Source organism: Eutrigla gurnardus (assembly GCF_963514095.1).
Source record: "Eutrigla gurnardus genome assembly, chromosome: 3".
NCBI classification, from domain to species: domain Eukaryota; kingdom Metazoa; phylum Chordata; class Actinopteri; order Perciformes; family Triglidae; genus Eutrigla; species Eutrigla gurnardus.
The window spans coordinates 29,944,082-29,960,703 of NC_139917.1; the positions used below are offsets into that span (position 1 = coordinate 29,944,082).

Genomic DNA, 16,622 nt, shown 5'->3' on the forward strand with positions numbered 1-16,622 from the left:
GTGTGTGTGTGTGTGTGTGTGTGTGTGTGTGTTGCAGGTTTGGGTGTAAATCAATGCTTCTGCTGGCTCTCATCACCTCCACCACGTTTGGAGTCGCCTCGGCCTTCTCCAACTCCTACGCCATGTTCGCGGTGTATAGGGCGCTCTGCGGCGCGGCGCTCAGCGGGCTGTCCATCATCGGCCTGGTACTCGGTAAGAACACCATTAACACACAGTTTCCCGCCTGTGTGATTGCTGGTCCCCGCTGGTTTCCTCGCGTTAGTATAGGCCTTGTTTACACAAAGGGAAAACTCTGATATCTCCACGCGGTTTGGCCTCTCATTTACACGAAAACCCTGTTTTTATCACAGAAAACGATTATTTCTAAAAACTCCGGCCAAAGTGGAGATTTCTGATAACGCCGGTTATGTGTTGTCGTGTCAACTGGGAGAAACAGGGTTTTAGGTTCTCAAGCGTCACAGGAAGTTGCTTGTGTTATTCGTTGTTGTTGATTCTGAGGATTCTGATTGGCTTGCATGGCTTTATCCTTCTCCCTACACTGCCGCCCATAGGATTGGTATAGTTATAACGGCGCTCGACGGCGGATTTATGCAGGTTGATGGAAATGAGAACTTTTGAACACAATGTTATTTTTGAAAACGGAGGGGGGAATATTAGTTTCTGCTACGTGTAAACGTGGCCTAGGTTTGATCCTGCTTCATACTTTGACCCTCCATGAACCGACATTTTGACATACAAACATGAAGAGCAACATAATGTATATAAGTTCTCTGTTTGTTTAGGCAACAACCTACTTTGCTTTGGGACAATATCATATTTTGGGTTATAATAAAACCTCAGAGGCTCTCTGTGTGTCTGCTGGATGTCTGCTCTGAATCCAGTTTGTTCTGCTGAAGGTCAGCAGACAGAAATCACACACACACACACACACACACACACACACACACACACACACACACACACACACACACACACACACACACAATAATGCACCTCCCTCACACTGTGATCGCCCAAAGTGCGAGGAGCTGAGAGAGACACTAAGAAACATTAGAGGAGGAACAGAGAGAGAGATGGAGTTTTGGGACGTCGGACCCTGATCGACAGTGAACTCATCACCACCATGAGGTTCGAGGAGATCCTGGACCATGTCGGCGGCTTCTCCAGGTTCCAGTTCCTGCTCCTGTCCATCCTGTGCCTTCCCCGCGCCATCCTCCCCCTGCACTTTCTCCTGCACAACTTCATCTCCGCCACGCCGCCCCACCACTGCGCCCTCGGGAGCCCGGAGGGCGGCGGAGGTGGCGGGGCGTCGCTGGGCCCTGAACCGCTGGTCCTCGGGACTCAGGACGACGGCTCCCTCAGCTCCTGCAGTGTCTACGACCCCCGGCTGACCTACGACCTCGGCGCAGGAAACATAACGATACCTTGCCCACGCGGCTGGATCTACGACCGATCACAGTTCAGCTCCACAACGGCCACCGAGGTAAGGAGACGCCTGCTCTTGACCAGCAGAGACTAATTACAGTTTTCCCAGTTATTTTTATATTTATATTACTTTTATGTGATTTGCACACTTTTTGGGGTTTTAACCATTAATAAAATATTGTCAGTCACCTGAATCACATTTTCTGTGCATTTTAAGCAACATGCAAAAAGTTGATGTTTGGCCCCTTTAATATGCCAAAAAACCCACAGAAAAGCTTCTGTAATTATTACAGGTTTTTGGAATGACTTGTCTAGAAACATGCTTCGGTTATATGTCATAATATTCATCAGCACAAGATTTATTTACAACCAGTAATCAATTGACTTATAAAAATCCAATTCAGGAATATTCACATATTTATGGGTATTTAACAGTTTACCGACAGGTAAGCCTCACTTCACTTTATAAACTGTATCTACTGTTCTGCTATTAAATACCAAAATGTATTGTTTATTTTTGAATAAAAGTAAATTCAATCACTGTGGTCAACCAGATTTTCATGTTTGTTTCGTTCCAGTCATGCTTTTATCCATCGATGTTCGTTGTCTCCAGTGTTTGACAGTTGATTTGATTGGTTGTTAGTCGTTGATACATATGTCATCATGTATTAGCATTAATAAACTGCACTAGTGGAAGCAATAACCACTTTATATGTAGGCTTTTATTTTAGAGGCAGAACAGCTTCACTTCCTGTTTTATTCCGACAGTTTGACTGACTCACAGATCAGAGCTTATTACCTTTCACGACGACTTCCTGTGACATCTGACCTCTAAACAGGGTTCGGGGGCGTTTCTGGAATATCGGGGGAATTTAAAAAGTATTTTCAAGACGTAGAAAGTCGGAGGATTTGATCATTTTTTAGGGCCGCGTCATTAAATATGAGGGAGTTTTGTTTTGATCATGTTATACATTTTAGTTGCAATAATATTTCCCACGCTGTATTTTTCTTTACCGGGTCTTTTTTAAGAGTGTCTCCCAATTTGGTGAGTGGTTGCTATGGTTACTTAGTTTTTCAGCTCACACATGAACGGGTTTAAAATACTGTGTCTGTTTTTCTGTCCGCTCAACGCCGAGGCGGCCTGTTTTTATTCCCCTTCATGTGGGAACCCGGTCAAACAAAGACACCGGTTCCTTCCTGCGTCTGACGCTTGTTTGTCCTGCAGCTCCCAGACCTGAAGGACGCCGAGGCGGTGCAGAAGTTCTTCCTGGAGGAGATCCAGCTGGGGGAGGAGCTGCTGGCTCAGGGTAACACCTCCTCACACCAACACCTCCTTCACATTCACTCTTTGTTTCTCCCGTCCGATCCTCCCTGTAGTTTGTGTAGTCCGTGGGCGTGTCCTCACGCCTTGCCCTTCGCTCCACAGGAGACTACGAGAAAGGCGTGGACCACCTGACCAACGCCATCGCGGTGTGTGGTCAGCCTCAGCAGCTGCTGCAGGTGCTGCAGCAGACTCTGCCTCCGCCCGTCTTCCAGATGCTGCTCACCAAACTGCCCAGCATCAGCCAGGTAGGCCCAACACCTCCTCCTTTACTATGGATCTCCTCCTGTTGCTCCTCATAGAAAACAAACAAACAAGCCACGGTTTAAAAGTTCATGAGTGGAACGTTTGTTCTCTGCTTCTGTCCTGCAGCGTATCGTGAGCGCACAGAGTCTGAGCGAGGACGATATAGAATGAGAGGACCGGGAGGAAGCAACCCCGTCCTCTTCCTCGCCCTCCTCTTCCTCACGCGGACCCCTCCTTCCACGACAACCTGCCAACGCCTCGGCCTCCATCACTCCGGCCGACGTCCAACACTTCCCCCATCAAGGCGTCCTAAAGGGAATTAGTTTTCCATCCCTGGTTTGTCCCCGATACTAGTGTTTGTCTGTTTTTGAACTTAAATGAGCCGTTCTTTGGGGTATTAAGAGTCTCCGGATCGTATCCCCCCATCATTACACCGTGTGTGTGCTCATTAAGTGGACTGGGTGTTAACATGAATCCGCTCCTTCCTCCAGGCTGGTGTAGCACACATCCTGGCAGCGTCATGCACCAGATTCACGGCGTGGAAAGTTACACGAGCGGGAATCTTCTCTCTGCTCGGACGCTTCAGAGTATTTATTGTTTCTCTTTCTGTCATCAGTCGTCTCTCGGTTTCTGGTCTCGATTTGGAAACAGTTTTTTTTTTTTTTAAGTGATGGAATGTTCTGTTCATTTTAAAGAGGACGACCCCTCTTCAGGAAAAAAATAAAAAAAATGTGAACAAACTAAAGTTGTGGAGATGCTTTTATGTTGAAAGAGCCGGCTGAAGTTTAAAAGATGAGTTTACATTCAGGTTATTCAGGGTTGAAAAGTTTCTTAGACGTCTCATCTTAATCTAGACGTCTTAATTTCTTTAATTTTTTGTTGTTGCTATAATCTCGGAGGAAAGGGGACAAACAAAAGAGACGTCCCAAAGATCTTCTCCTCCAGAGAGATTCATCCACCGCGGGTAAACACCAAAACATCACTTCTTCTTTCTCATTTCTCATCTTAAATAACTGTTGGACTGGAATATGCCTTAAACCTGCATTCTCTCTGCTGGCCACCAGGGGGCGACTCCTCTCTGGTTGTATAGAAGTCTATGAGAAAATGGTCCTACTTCTCTCTGCTGGCCACCAGGGGGCGACTCCTCTCTGGTTGTATAGAAGTCTATGAGAAAATGGTCCTACTTCTCTCTGCTGGCCACCAGGGGGCGACTCCTCTCTGGTTGTATAGAAGTCTATGAGAAAATGGTCCTACTTCTCTCTGCTGGCCACCAGGGGGCGACTCCTCTCTGGTTGTATAGAAGTCTATGAGAAAATGGTCCTACTTCTCTCTTGATGTATTATCTCAGTAAACATTGTAAACATGAGTTTATGGTCTCAATCTCTAGTTTCAAGTCTTCTTCAATCCAGCATGATGTTCATTTAGTACATTATGGTCCATTTAGAGTCCACCAGACCAGAAAGCAGGGGATGCTTTAGGGGGCGGGGCTTACCTGCTGATTGACAGGTCACTATGTGTTTACACTTTGTAAACTCTTATTTTTAAAGGTGCTATACAAACTAAGTTCGTTATTATTGTTATTATAATTCTTCTTCACCCGGATGGACCTGCCCTCCAGATTAGTGCCGTCCAGTTCCAACACCAGCCGGACCGAGACGGCGCTCTGCGACACGAAGTACAACAGCATGAAGTCTCACATGAATCTGGTGTACAAACAAAAGCCAACAAACAAAGGCCAGTTTGAAATCATTCTTACTTTATTTACATTCATTAATAACGACAGTCGACATTCATCAAAGTTTCTGTTGGACATTTCTTCCATGTCTTATTGCTTCATCCCCCAGAGTGGATTCTCCTCAATGGTTTCATTGAGATTCTCCTCCTGTCGTCACTGAATCAGAAATGGAGACTTAAACATATCGTAGCGGTCTGTGGTCTCCCAGAGGTGTAGATAGTAGTCCACATGAGTCCAGAGACCAGACTATGATGAAACCAGAGACTGTCAACGGTACAAACAACGAGGTCTCTGCCGTATTTATGTCTAGATGTTATTTTAAGTGTTGACGTAGCAGCTACAATGTTAGCGTAGCCTAGCTCCCATCAACCAGACTCCATTCAGAAAACAAGCATTTTAAGTTATTTGCTTGTCGTCTTGCAGTCAGACCTAAAAAAAAACATGACTTTGGGGTTTTTACATATTGTCATCATCATGTCGTTATTTCTGCATCTTTTTTTATGTTTATTACAATAAAATAACAGCAAAATTGTTGGATGAATTGCGTCACATACGCTCCCACAGACGTGGAGGAAGTATTCAGATCCTTTACTCAAGTAAAAGTACTAATACCACACTATCAAATGAGACTGTATATTTGTTCCTTTCAATGATTAATTTCTATAAATTAAATAAGATAAATGATTAGTTTATTCTGACAGGGCAGATGATCAGAGGTGCAGAGTTTTTACCAGAATCATTTTGACAAGGACTGAAGAATGGGAGGAGTTTGTCAGTGAAGGAGCAGCCAGTAAAGGAGTAGATAAGAGCTGCAGCATCTACGTCATAGAAGGAGACCAGACCCTCCTCATAATCCACAAACACCCCCACCTTCTGAGGCTGAGACTTCAGAGAGAGACGGACCGGAGGGACAGCACAAGCTTTGTACTCATTTCCATTTTCCAAACATATCGTCCAATAACCTTCCTGAGGGCTCGGCAGGATTCTCCCCTTCCTGTTGATGGACTCTCTGGCCACTCCAAGATCCCATTCAGTCTTTCCTTTAACTTGAACCTCAAAGTAGAATCTGCCTGAAGAGAAACTCTGCTTTGCTAAGACACAAATACAATCAGAAAATCTCTTTGGGTTGTCGGGGAGATTCTTCCAAACACCATCATCACTAACTTCTTTTCCATCATCAGACAGGTTGAGTTGAGGATGTGCTGTATCAGGATCAAGAGTCACATCTACTGCATAGACCTGGACCCTCTTCAGCTCAGACTCGGCAACCAGCTTCTTCATCTCTGTACTGAGCGTCTCCTCCAGCTGGGCCACAGCTTTCACCACAGTCCTCTCATATGATGGTGGATGAACTCTGACCTCTGTCCAGTCCTTGGTGGGTGGAGCAGCTTTCAGGGACGGGAAGCTTTGGAGGAGGAGGACGAGGTCTTCAGAGAGTGAGAGCTTCTCCACCTCAGTGCTTCTCTTCTTCAGCTCAGAGATTTCCTGTTCCAGCTCTTTGATGAAGCCTTCAGCCTGTTTCTGTGTCGTTCTCTGCTTCTCTTCTATAGTTTTGATGAACTCATTCTGGACTCTCTGAACAGACTCCATCAGACCAGTGAAGACCTGAACACCTTCTGCTATCACTCTGTCTGCATCTTGCTCACTGAGGTCGACTGAGCGTTTGATCTCCTGAATCTTCAGTCGTCTCTTCTGGATCATCTGCTGAGCTTCAGCCTCTGTCTTCCCCAGCTCTGCCTTCTTGTCTTCATATTCTTCTTTCAGAGGAACAAACTCGTGTGTCTTGTGGTCTAAAACGCTGCAGAGCATGCAGACACATGTCTGGTCGGTCTTACAGAATAGCTCCAGAGGTTTATCGTGCTTCCTACACATCCTGCCTTCCAGGTTCTCCACAGGGTCGATCAGCTGGTGTCTTTTCAGGCCTGACGTGGTCAGATGAGGCTCCAGGTGAGTCTCACAGTAGGAGACCAGACACACCAGGCAGGACTTCAGGGCCTTCAGTCTGGATCCAGTGCAGACGTCACAGGGAACTTCTCCAGGTTTGGCCTCCTGCTGCTCTGATCTGCTGCTGCTGGCTTTCTGTGGAGCTGACTGTCTGAACTGAGCAACCATCTCAGAGAACAAAGTGTTGACGTGCAGCTCAGGTCTCGGGTTAAAACCCTTCTTACACATGGGACACAGGTACAGGTCGTTAGTATTCCAGTGTGTATCGATGCAGGTTTTGCAGAAGTTGTGTCCACATGTTGTGCTGACTGGATCAGTGAACACATCCAGACAGATGGAGCACAGAAACTGATCTTCAGAATGTGGATAGTTTGCAGCAGCCATATCTACACACCTAGTGTGAAAGAAAAGAAAAACGGTTCATTTAAAATACCACTTTAGTTGTTTATCATATATTATTAAGAAACACGTGTGATGACTGTTCTTCTGTCCTGTGATACTGTGTCTTGACTTGCTGAGAAACAAAGCGATGACACATCATTTTGTGTAGAAGTTTAATTGGAGAATAGCCCTGCTATCAAAGCTCTGCTTACTGACAAACATTTCCTCTAGCTGCTTCACAATAAAAGCCTCCCACTGGTCCTCTGGTGTAAAAACCTTTAAAAGTAGAGGAAGCAGTATTGATTTGTATTTAGTTTAACTCCTACATGTATACAGAATAATATGTAGATTTATGAGATTTCTTTGGGATGATATCAAAATAATGATTTCAATAATTCCAGAAAAGGACTGATAGATTTGTGTGCAGGACATCTCTGTCTGCCCCGAAACTGAAAATGATTAAACATTATTACAAATGAGCATTACGTTAATTTATAAGAGACATTCACAATATGATTTATACTTATTGTGAATACAATCTTATATATATATAAAAAAAAAGCTTTTATATTTCACGCTAGCCTTTATTTTGAAACCGGAAGTTTTATCACTTCACGGCCGCTCCCGATTTGTGTGTGTCGGCTGACTCGACCAGAACTTCCTGCCGAGTCGAGCTTTAGTTTGTGTTCATGCTGGTTGTTGGAAGAGTCAATATTAGCAGCTGTACTCACCCGTGTTTAAGAAAGACGTGATGACGTCACTTTGAATCTTGTTTTCTGAGAAACAAACGGAGGTTAGTCTCGACTGCTGCGTTGCTGCCGCTCTGACCAACTTTCCTTTCGTTTCTGGAGTGTGACGTCGCTCCGCCTCTTCCTGCAGCTCTGCTGGTGAGGTTGTTTCCTCCTCCCAGTTGTTCCAGTTGTTTCCACCGTAAACATCCCAAAGCCTGCCGAGGACGTAAGAGGTCACAGGAAACAGCTGTTTGGTGTAAACCTGGTTTTCACCTCTCTGCACGCTGAATACAGAGAGACAGAGACGTGTCAGCTGTCATTAAGTCAACCGCTGACAGTGAACAGTGTTTTAGAGCTCCCTCTAAATGTCCCTCTAAATGTCTCAGGTAGGCTTTCAGGTCATTTCGCAGCATAACACAGCGCCTTCCGGGTCATTAAAAAAGACGGACGGCAAATCTGGAATGAAAAACGGCCCTGTTATTTCATCCCCGAATCCCCTTCATGAACAAAATATCTAATATCAGTTAACTTTAACTTTTCCGTTTTTAAAACGAATAACGGGATGCGAGTCATTTTCCGTGTTTCGTTCTTTTATTTTGAAGCGAAAAACGGGAAACGACTCGTTGTCCGTTTTACTGTCGACTACAAAACGAAAGTCGGATGGCCGCAACGTACGCGGACCGTTTATCCAGTCTAGTTCGTTAATCATTGTGGTCTCTCCCCCGACCCTCCCAACAGAAATCCCGCCCCCCCTCTCAGAAAATAGTTCCGACGTCCATGGATAGAAATGTAAAAAGGGTTGTGTATCTTGTCATGACTTTTTTTTTTTACAATCTACAGTAGGCTCTAGCTCTATTGATTTCAATATGAATACCTAAAGTTACAGTATTTCTATAATGTCTTATATTATACATTATATTGTACTTTTGTCAGCCTTAAGCCTAGCTCAGTCATTATGCCAAACCACATCACATCCTGCTGTGTAACGAGCTTTATTTAACACAAGAAGATCTATTGAGAACACAGAATCCATATTTCCTTTTATTTTGGAGAAAAGTAATGCAAAAGTAATGTAAAAGTAGTGTAATGCCTTACAATTCAAAGACAGTAATATTGTAATGTAACTAATTACTTTGAAATGACAGTAACAAGTAATAAATAATGCATTACGCTTTTGAAGTAACTTGCCCAACACTGGTTGTTACAGCCTGATGTTTTAGCACAAAGATTTATTTGATGCTATGACTGTGACCAAAAACGCTGTGTGTAATAAACTCAGGAATTTAACGCTTTCTTTCAGAAGAGTTCATTATTAACCACTAATCGAACGTCAATCAACTCAAACTCAATCTCTAGTTGCAAGTCTTCTTCAATCCAGCATGATGTTCATTTAGTACATTATGGTCCATTTAGAGTCCACCAGACCAGAAAGCAGGGGATGCTTTAGGGGGCGGGGCTACCTGCTGATTCACAGGTCCATTTAGAGTCCACCAGACCAGAAAGCAGGGGATGCTTTAGGGGGCGGGGCTACCTGCTGATTGACAGGTCCACAAACCAACAGGTCACCATGACTACGTCCACTTCCTCTTATACAGTCTACAGTATATTCCAATCGTGTGTTATGCACCTCTAAACTGCAGTTCCACTAATGTCCACTGGAGGTGTGAGACAGGTTTTAACATGTCTGTGTCTCTGCAGTGGGATCTGGTGTGTGAAAACAAACAGCTGAATCAAGCTCTGGCTACGTATTTCTTCGTCGGCGTCATGTTCGGAGCCATCCTGTTCGGACAACTATCTGACAAGTGAGTTCTTCGGGTTCGTTACGTCTTCAACCCTCACAGAAGAGATGTGAGGCTTCAACAACGATTCAATATCAGCACCTGTTTGTGCAGAATCAGCACCGCAGTGTACAAAAAGTGTGTGTGTGTGTTTGGTGGTAACTGTAGACTCCACATGGATCTATATAGTATATGATTTTGGGCAAATTAAACAAGGAGCCATAATTTGTCTAATCCAATGTCTTGATACATGATCACTCAATTTCTTTCAAAAACGTTATGGTTTTGTACTTACTACTGTAAGTATATGTACAACTTTAATCTTGAGTATGTGTGTGTGTGTGTGTGTGTGTGTGTGTGTGTGTTGCAGGTTTGGGCGTAAATCAATGCTTCTGCTGGCTCTCATCACCTCCACCACGTTTGGAGTCGCCTCGGCCTTCTCCAACTCCTACGCCATGTTCGCGGTGTATAGGGCGCTCTGCGGCGCGGCGCTCAGCGGGCTGTCCATCTCTGTAATGATCTGTCCTTAATCCAAAAGTCTAAATATATTGAAAAAAATACATGTAATAATTTCCTTTTTTCAAGATTATAAAGTCGCAAATTTACAAGAAAAAGTTGCAAATTTACAAGAAAAAAGTTACAAATTCACAAGATTATAAAGTCGCAAAATTACTATATTATAGTCGCAAATCTACAAGAAAAAAGTTGCAAATTTACAAGATTATAAAGTTGCAAATTTACTATATTTTAGTTGCAAATTTACAAGAAAAAGGTTGCAAATTTACGAGAAAAAAGTTGCTACTTTACGAGATTATAAAGTCGCATAATTACTATATTATAGTTGCAAATTTACGAGAAAAAAGTTGCAAATTTACAAGATTATAAAGTTGCAAATTTACTATATTATAGTTGCAAATTTACGAGAAAATAGTTTCAAATTTACGAAAAAAAGTTGCAAATTTATGAAATCATAAAGTCGCAAAATTCATACATTTATTATTATAATAATTTCCTTTTCTGCACATAATGCTCGGCAATGTAAAACAGCATTGTCAGAATTTCATCCTTTTCTTTTTAAAATACATTCATTTAAATGTACTGTAGGAGCTAATAATAGCTATTAGAGCTATTATTAGATATTTTTATCTAAAGTGGAACAGCAACTCTCAAAACCAACAAAAGGGGGAAACAGTGACACCTGGTGGGCAAAATAAGAAGGTGCATGGGGTAGGATAGACTAAACAGAGACAACGTAAGTTCTTAAACATCAGTTGTCTTCCTGACTCTTTTCCTGCACATTTGCTCCTCAGTATCCACCACACAAGAAGTCTGTCAATTCAAGTGGAGAAGGGAAACGTGGCTCTTTCTTCGTATTGCAAATCAACTCTGTTTTCTCTCGTCGCTCACTCAGGCCTCGAGTGGACGGACGTGAAGCACCGGACCTTGACCGGTACCGTCTTGACTTTGTCGTGGAGCGTGGGGAAAATGCTCCTGGCCGTTCTGGCCTACTTCATACGAGACTGGAGACACCTGATGCTGGCGGTGACAGCACCCTGTGTTGCCGCCCTCGTCTCCTGGTGGTGAGGTTTGGATGTCGGGAGGGGGGTTTCTACTTGACAGTGAACACCTTTGTGTGTCTGCTGCCTTTTTTTTAAAGCCAGTTTTCCTCCGTCGTTGGTTCAGGTGGCTGCCTGAGTCGGCCCGCTGGCTGCTGGCCAACGGCAGAGTAGAGGAGGCCAGGAGGTATCTGGTCCAGTGCGCTGAGAGGAACCAGAAGGTGGAATACTCATCCGGACTGGAGAGCGAGGTACAGCTTACTAACTTGACGTGAACGAACTGATTTATAAAACAGGAAAGAAGAACTACCATGCGCTTGTTTGAGGCTCTGGGGAAGGTGACGGAGGTGGCTGAGAAGAACCACTCCTACCTGGATCTGGTCAAAACCCCCCAGCTGAGAAGGATCACCTTCTGCTCCGGAGTGTTCTGGTACCGAATCCTCCCCTGACCTCTGACCTTAGAACATGTCGTCTAGTAGCTGTGTGTGTGTTTCCATAATGAGCGTGTACCTTCAGGTTTGCCGTAGCCTTCCTGTACTACGGGATCAGCTTCAGGATCTCAGGTTTCGGCGTCGGTATCTACCTCACGCAGTTCATCTACGGTGCCATTGAAGTTCCGGCCAAAATCCTGACCTTCTTCGTTCTGGACTGGAACGGCCGGCGGAACGGCCAGGCGGGGTTTCTGATCACAACGGGAACACTGATTGGAATAAACACAGCCATACCTTTAGGTGACATCACTTCCTGATAAATCAATGAGCTCGCTAACGTTATAACACCACCGCTCAACATTAGCAACATTAGTGCAAAAGTAGCACGTGTATAAATCTAATCTAATCTTAAATGAAAAGATAATTGGACATGTCTGGACCCTCACCATATAATCGAATAATAATCGGTTTCTCTCAGAGTACTCTGTGCTTCGTACGTGCATCGCTGTGGTGGCGAAGGGTTTCTCGGAGGCGGCGTTCACCACAGCCTTCCTTTACTCGGCTGAGCTCTACCCGACCATCCTCAGGTAAAACCCGAACCCTGAACCACGAGGGTCCGCCTCGAGAACCCCTGACTCATGCTGCTTTAACTTACAGAACATTATGATGATGAAGAGCTGTGAGACAGACAAATGTTCAGGCTGCTCATTTATATGATATTCTAAGGATATACTAAACTAAAAACATACTGAATATGTATTTATCAAGATTTAAATGTGAAAGATTTGATGTGAAAAATAATCCTGCAGGTCAAAGTACTGCATTCAAAATTTAAGTAAAACTTAAATTCATCAGAATTCATTAACAAGTTCTTCATTAACAAAATTCGTTGGTATCAGCAGAATTTTTTTTAATTTTAATATCAAAAGTAAAGGGTCCCTTGTATCAGTGATAGTATTGCAATCTAGTCCTTTCGTTGTTGCTTGATGTTAACAAACGTTGTTTACCTGTTGGGCTCTCCTGATAGAAGCGTATTCCCCAGCTGCTCAGTGTTTGCAATCATATGGCCATCTTGGTTTTTAAGGAATTGGTGTTGCACTTACAGCGGCTGGCCAGTGGGTGGCAGTGTATAGCCTGATGCACTGGGGTGCACCGTGGTGGCTGATGTGCAACTACAGTATGTCATCGAAGCATGCAACAGCAAAGTGTGCTTAAAACTCTTAAAATGGCAGCAAAAACACACTGGAATCACTTTACCTCACATTTCTGCCAAGAAACTAATTGTTTATCGCATCACAGATTTAAAGAAATAAAATAGCCGAGAGGGGGCAATATTCTAAAAAAAAGGTGCCAATTTACGAGATTATAATGTCGAAAAAATTACTATAATATAAAGTCGTAAATTTACGAGAAACTAAGTTGCAAATTTATGAGATTATAAAGTTGCAAATTTACGAGAAAAAAGTCACAACATTACTTTATTATGAAGTCGCAAATTTACAAGAAAAAAGATTCTAAAGTTGCAAAATAACTATATTATAAAGTCGCAAATTTACGAGATTATAAAGTCGCAAAATTACGAGATTATAAAATCGCAAATTTACAAGATTATAAAATTGCAAAATTACTAGATTATAAAGTCGCAAATTTACAAGAAAAAAGATGCAAATTTACAAGAAAAAATTGCAAATTTACTGAAAAAAATTGCAAATTTACTGAAAAAAATTGCAAATTTACTGAAAATTACAAAGTCGCAAAATTACTATATTATAAAGTCACAAATTTCAGAGAAAAAAGTTGCAAATTTACCAGATTATAAAGTTAGGGTTTAAATTTCAGAGAAAAAGTCGCATATTAACGTTAACGAGACTTGCAGCATTAAACACCGAAGCTGGTGCTTGTGTCGTCCGCCAGGCAGTGCGGTTTAGGCTACACCTCGTGCCTCTGCCGGATCGGGAGCTCCCTGGCGCCGCTCGTCATGCTACTGGAGGACGTCTGGCTGTTTCTGCCGCCACTGATCTTCGCGGCGACGGGTGTCATCAGCGGCGGCGTGGTCTTCATGCTCCCAGAGACGCTCAACGTCCGTCTGCCCGAGAACATCTTTGACGTGGAGGAAGGAAGGTATATGGGCTGTTTTAATGTGCACTGCCTCGTCTCCGTGTCTGGATCACCTGATCCAGCCGTTTGTGTCGTATCGGACCTGTATCGATATCTGTATCGGTGCATCTCTAAACGATACTACAGCTTCCATTGGTTAGAAGGTCCTTCTACAGCTTCCATTGGTTAGAAGGTCCTTCTACAGCTTCGTCCTTTAACTTTAACTCATGAAGTCCTTAAAACGTGCACTTGACAGAACTCGCTGATTTCAGCTTGTTTTTAGTTACTAGTTACTGTTCTTACCACATTTCTTGAATAAATTTATATAAAGCAAGTTAGGAAAATATGGCTGACAGAAACTAGAAATAACGAGCTGCTCAATTAATTCATATTTGAGTATTTTGAAAAAAATATAGCTTTTGATGGATTCAAAGAGCATTTAACAAACTGTAAAGATAACATTAATTTAATTGTTAAGAAAATGTATTTTTCTTTTAAGGAACAATGGATCTGGGTTGTTATGGGTTAACATTTTTGTTAATATGTTGTTTTATTTCAACTCCATATATTGACTTTGTATTAAGATTACTCTTTCAAGAGAAGTCAAGAAAGAGAAGGGTATCAAATAAATACCTTTCTGACTTTCTGTTTAGACACAGGCAGAGTGATGCAAACGGAGATGCGAAGAAGGAAACAAACTGTGAAGAGACAACGGCATCACAGGACTGACCAGCAGCGAACAACCAAAATATGCAAATTACTTTTAGGACTTATTACAGATGATACGCTGTGAAAAGAAAAGAAAAGAAAGAAAAGTAGAGTATTGATTTTTTATTTTTCAGATTATTCCTGTTATTTTAAATACATGAAAAAATACCAAAATAAATACATTTACATGCCTAATGTACGATTACATGAAAAAATATGTGACTGTGAGAAAACATTACATTACCATTTTAAAAATGTTAAAGCTTTTAAAAGGTAAAGCCAACGTTTATGGGTGGTATAATATTTTTATTACAGAAAACAATTGCATAAATGTATCCAAAATTATATGAGAAAACCAACTAATGACTGTTCTATGATTTTAAGCCTGATTGTTTGTATTACAGCAGTGTCAACCGTAATTAAAGGTCATTGAATTGTTTTAACAGAAATAAGCAAGATATGTCAAATCAAAGTAGTATTTTGGCACCCCAGCTGCAGGAATATTACGTTTTTTTTACTCACATGCTATATAAAGTTCATCAATACAACAATACACTTGGATATATGAATTTAAAATGCATGTCTGCCTCTAATTGGCTCGTCGGTGATGAAGCCTCGAGGTCCTTCAAGCGGAGCGTCTTTCAACGCTGAAGGCAATGCATCAGGAACTGACGGCCTCTCAACGCTCTGCAATCAGTTCCTGATGCAGTACCATCAACGTCGGGAAGCCTGGACCGTCGCAGGTGGACTCATTATACTCACCTGAGGAAACACACATGATGACTCAAGCCTGCCACGTTCACACAGAAGCATTGAATGGGGAATGTTTCCCAGAGTTGTTCTATTTCTGTCTTAGAAAAGTGAACTAAATAAAGGCAAAAACAGTCATGTAAAGAAAATGATTAAATATAGTACAAAGAAAAGGTGATTTAATGTGTTTAGAAATATAACAACTGAGAGAAAGGCCAAAAAGGAATTAAAAAAAAATGTACACTCAACATTTCGACTTTCAGAGGCTGTTTACTCACTTTATACTTACGACCGATGATGTTTTAGTTAGACGCTGTTTCAAATTTCTCATATTCTATCCACGCCGGTCTCTTGAGGTCCTCTGATTGGATGAGGTGATGCTGCGTTCAGGTGAACCTCTGCCGGCTCCGTGAGACCCTCAAAGCTCACAGTTGCCAGCTGAGATTAAACTGGATCACAGCTGTTTCCAGTCCTCGGGAGATCGCTTTTATTTACCTTTTAGTATTGATTTCATCAGCTGATCACAAGTGATGAGAATAAAGTTGTGACTTTACCCCCAATCATCATAAACAATAAAGATTAGGTCGGTAGAAAATGTACGAGACTCAAAATAACAAGGAAGAAGCATAAAATGACTACAAAGACACACTGACGACTAGGATAGGTCTACGATAGACCCTCACATGAGTCCAGAGACCAGACCAGACTATGTGGAGGAACCAGAGACTGTCTGTGGTCCCCCAGAGGTCTAGATAGTAGCTCACATTAGTCCAGAGACCAGACCAGACTGGAGGAACCAGAGACTGTATGTGGTCCCCCTGAGGTCTATGATAGACCCTCACATTAGTCCAGAGACCAGACCGGACTATGTGGAGAAACCAGAGACTGCCTGTGGTCCAAACAACAAGGTCTCTGCTGTATTTATGTCTAGATGACGTTATTTTAAGTGTTTACGGAGCAGCTATAGTGTGAGCATATCCTAGCTACGATCAATCCGGGCTCCGTTTAGAAAACAAGCAATTTAAAAGGATTTGCTTGTCAGATCTAAAAAAACCACAACTTCAGACTTTTTACAAATCGCCGTCATTATGTCGTTATTTCGGCATCTGTTTTTTATACGTTTATTGCAATTAAATCACAATAAAAATATTTATTTTGGGTTCAAATCGCTGTAGTAAACCAGCTGATGTGTGTCTTGCTTTTCACAGTGAATACAGCTCAGTGAAATTCACAGAGTGTACACAGAGACCCTTGAATGGAGTGCAGGGAAAAGTACAATCACTCTGAGAGAAATGTAAAGTTCAAGTACCTCAAGATGGTTTTCGTTAATGCGTTAACTCTCACAGCAATCATCGATCAGAAACGGTCATCGATCAGAAACGGTCATCGATCAGAAACGGTCATCGATCAGAAACGGTCATCGATCAGAGCGACTGGATCATCTCTGCGGGTGATTGTGAGGGAACGTGTGACATCACAGTTGCCTGCAGAGATTAAAAAGTCGACCTGGGGAGCCGGA

General features: G+C 42.6%; 2 protein-coding genes and 1 pseudogene across 3 annotated transcripts; 2 read left to right on the forward strand and 1 right to left on the reverse strand.

Annotated features, from left to right (window-relative positions):
* Positions 1–1,123: 1,123 nt before the first annotated feature.
* slc22a7a (solute carrier family 22 member 7a) lies at positions 1,124–14,794 on the forward strand (the record flags this gene model as incomplete). The annotated part of the gene is made up of 10 exons (XM_084006277.1): positions 1,124–1,483; positions 9,482–9,585; positions 9,932–10,083; positions 10,973–11,141; positions 11,245–11,338; positions 11,414–11,547; positions 11,634–11,848; positions 12,027–12,135; positions 13,463–13,669; positions 14,299–14,794. 10 exons carry the CDS (start codon positions 1,124–1,126, stop codon positions 14,372–14,374), a joined length of 1,620 nt encoding a protein of 539 aa, XP_083862403.1. The 3' UTR covers positions 14,375–14,794.
* Positions 2,639–3,683, forward strand: LOC311010831 (mitochondrial import receptor subunit TOM20 homolog pseudogene; annotated as a pseudogene). Its single transcript has 3 exons — positions 2,639–2,732; positions 2,852–2,994; positions 3,119–3,683. The product of its transcript is annotated as a mitochondrial import receptor subunit TOM20 homolog pseudogene (transcript).
* LOC311011354 (E3 ubiquitin-protein ligase TRIM21-like) lies at positions 4,727–8,137 on the reverse strand. The gene is made up of 2 exons (XM_084006261.1): positions 7,784–8,137; positions 4,727–7,065 (listed from the first exon to the last, which is right to left on the reverse strand). Exon 2 carries the CDS (start codon positions 7,053–7,055, stop codon positions 5,412–5,414), a length of 1,644 nt encoding a protein of 547 aa, XP_083862387.1. The 5' UTR covers positions 7,056–7,065; positions 7,784–8,137; the 3' UTR covers positions 4,727–5,411.
* Positions 14,795–16,622: the final 1,828 nt, after the last annotated feature.

Coding starts and splice junctions, on each gene's coding strand:
- LOC311011354 (XM_084006261.1), bottom strand. CDS start 7,055: ATGGCTGCTGCAAACTATCCACATTCTGAAGATCAGTTTCTGTGCTCC.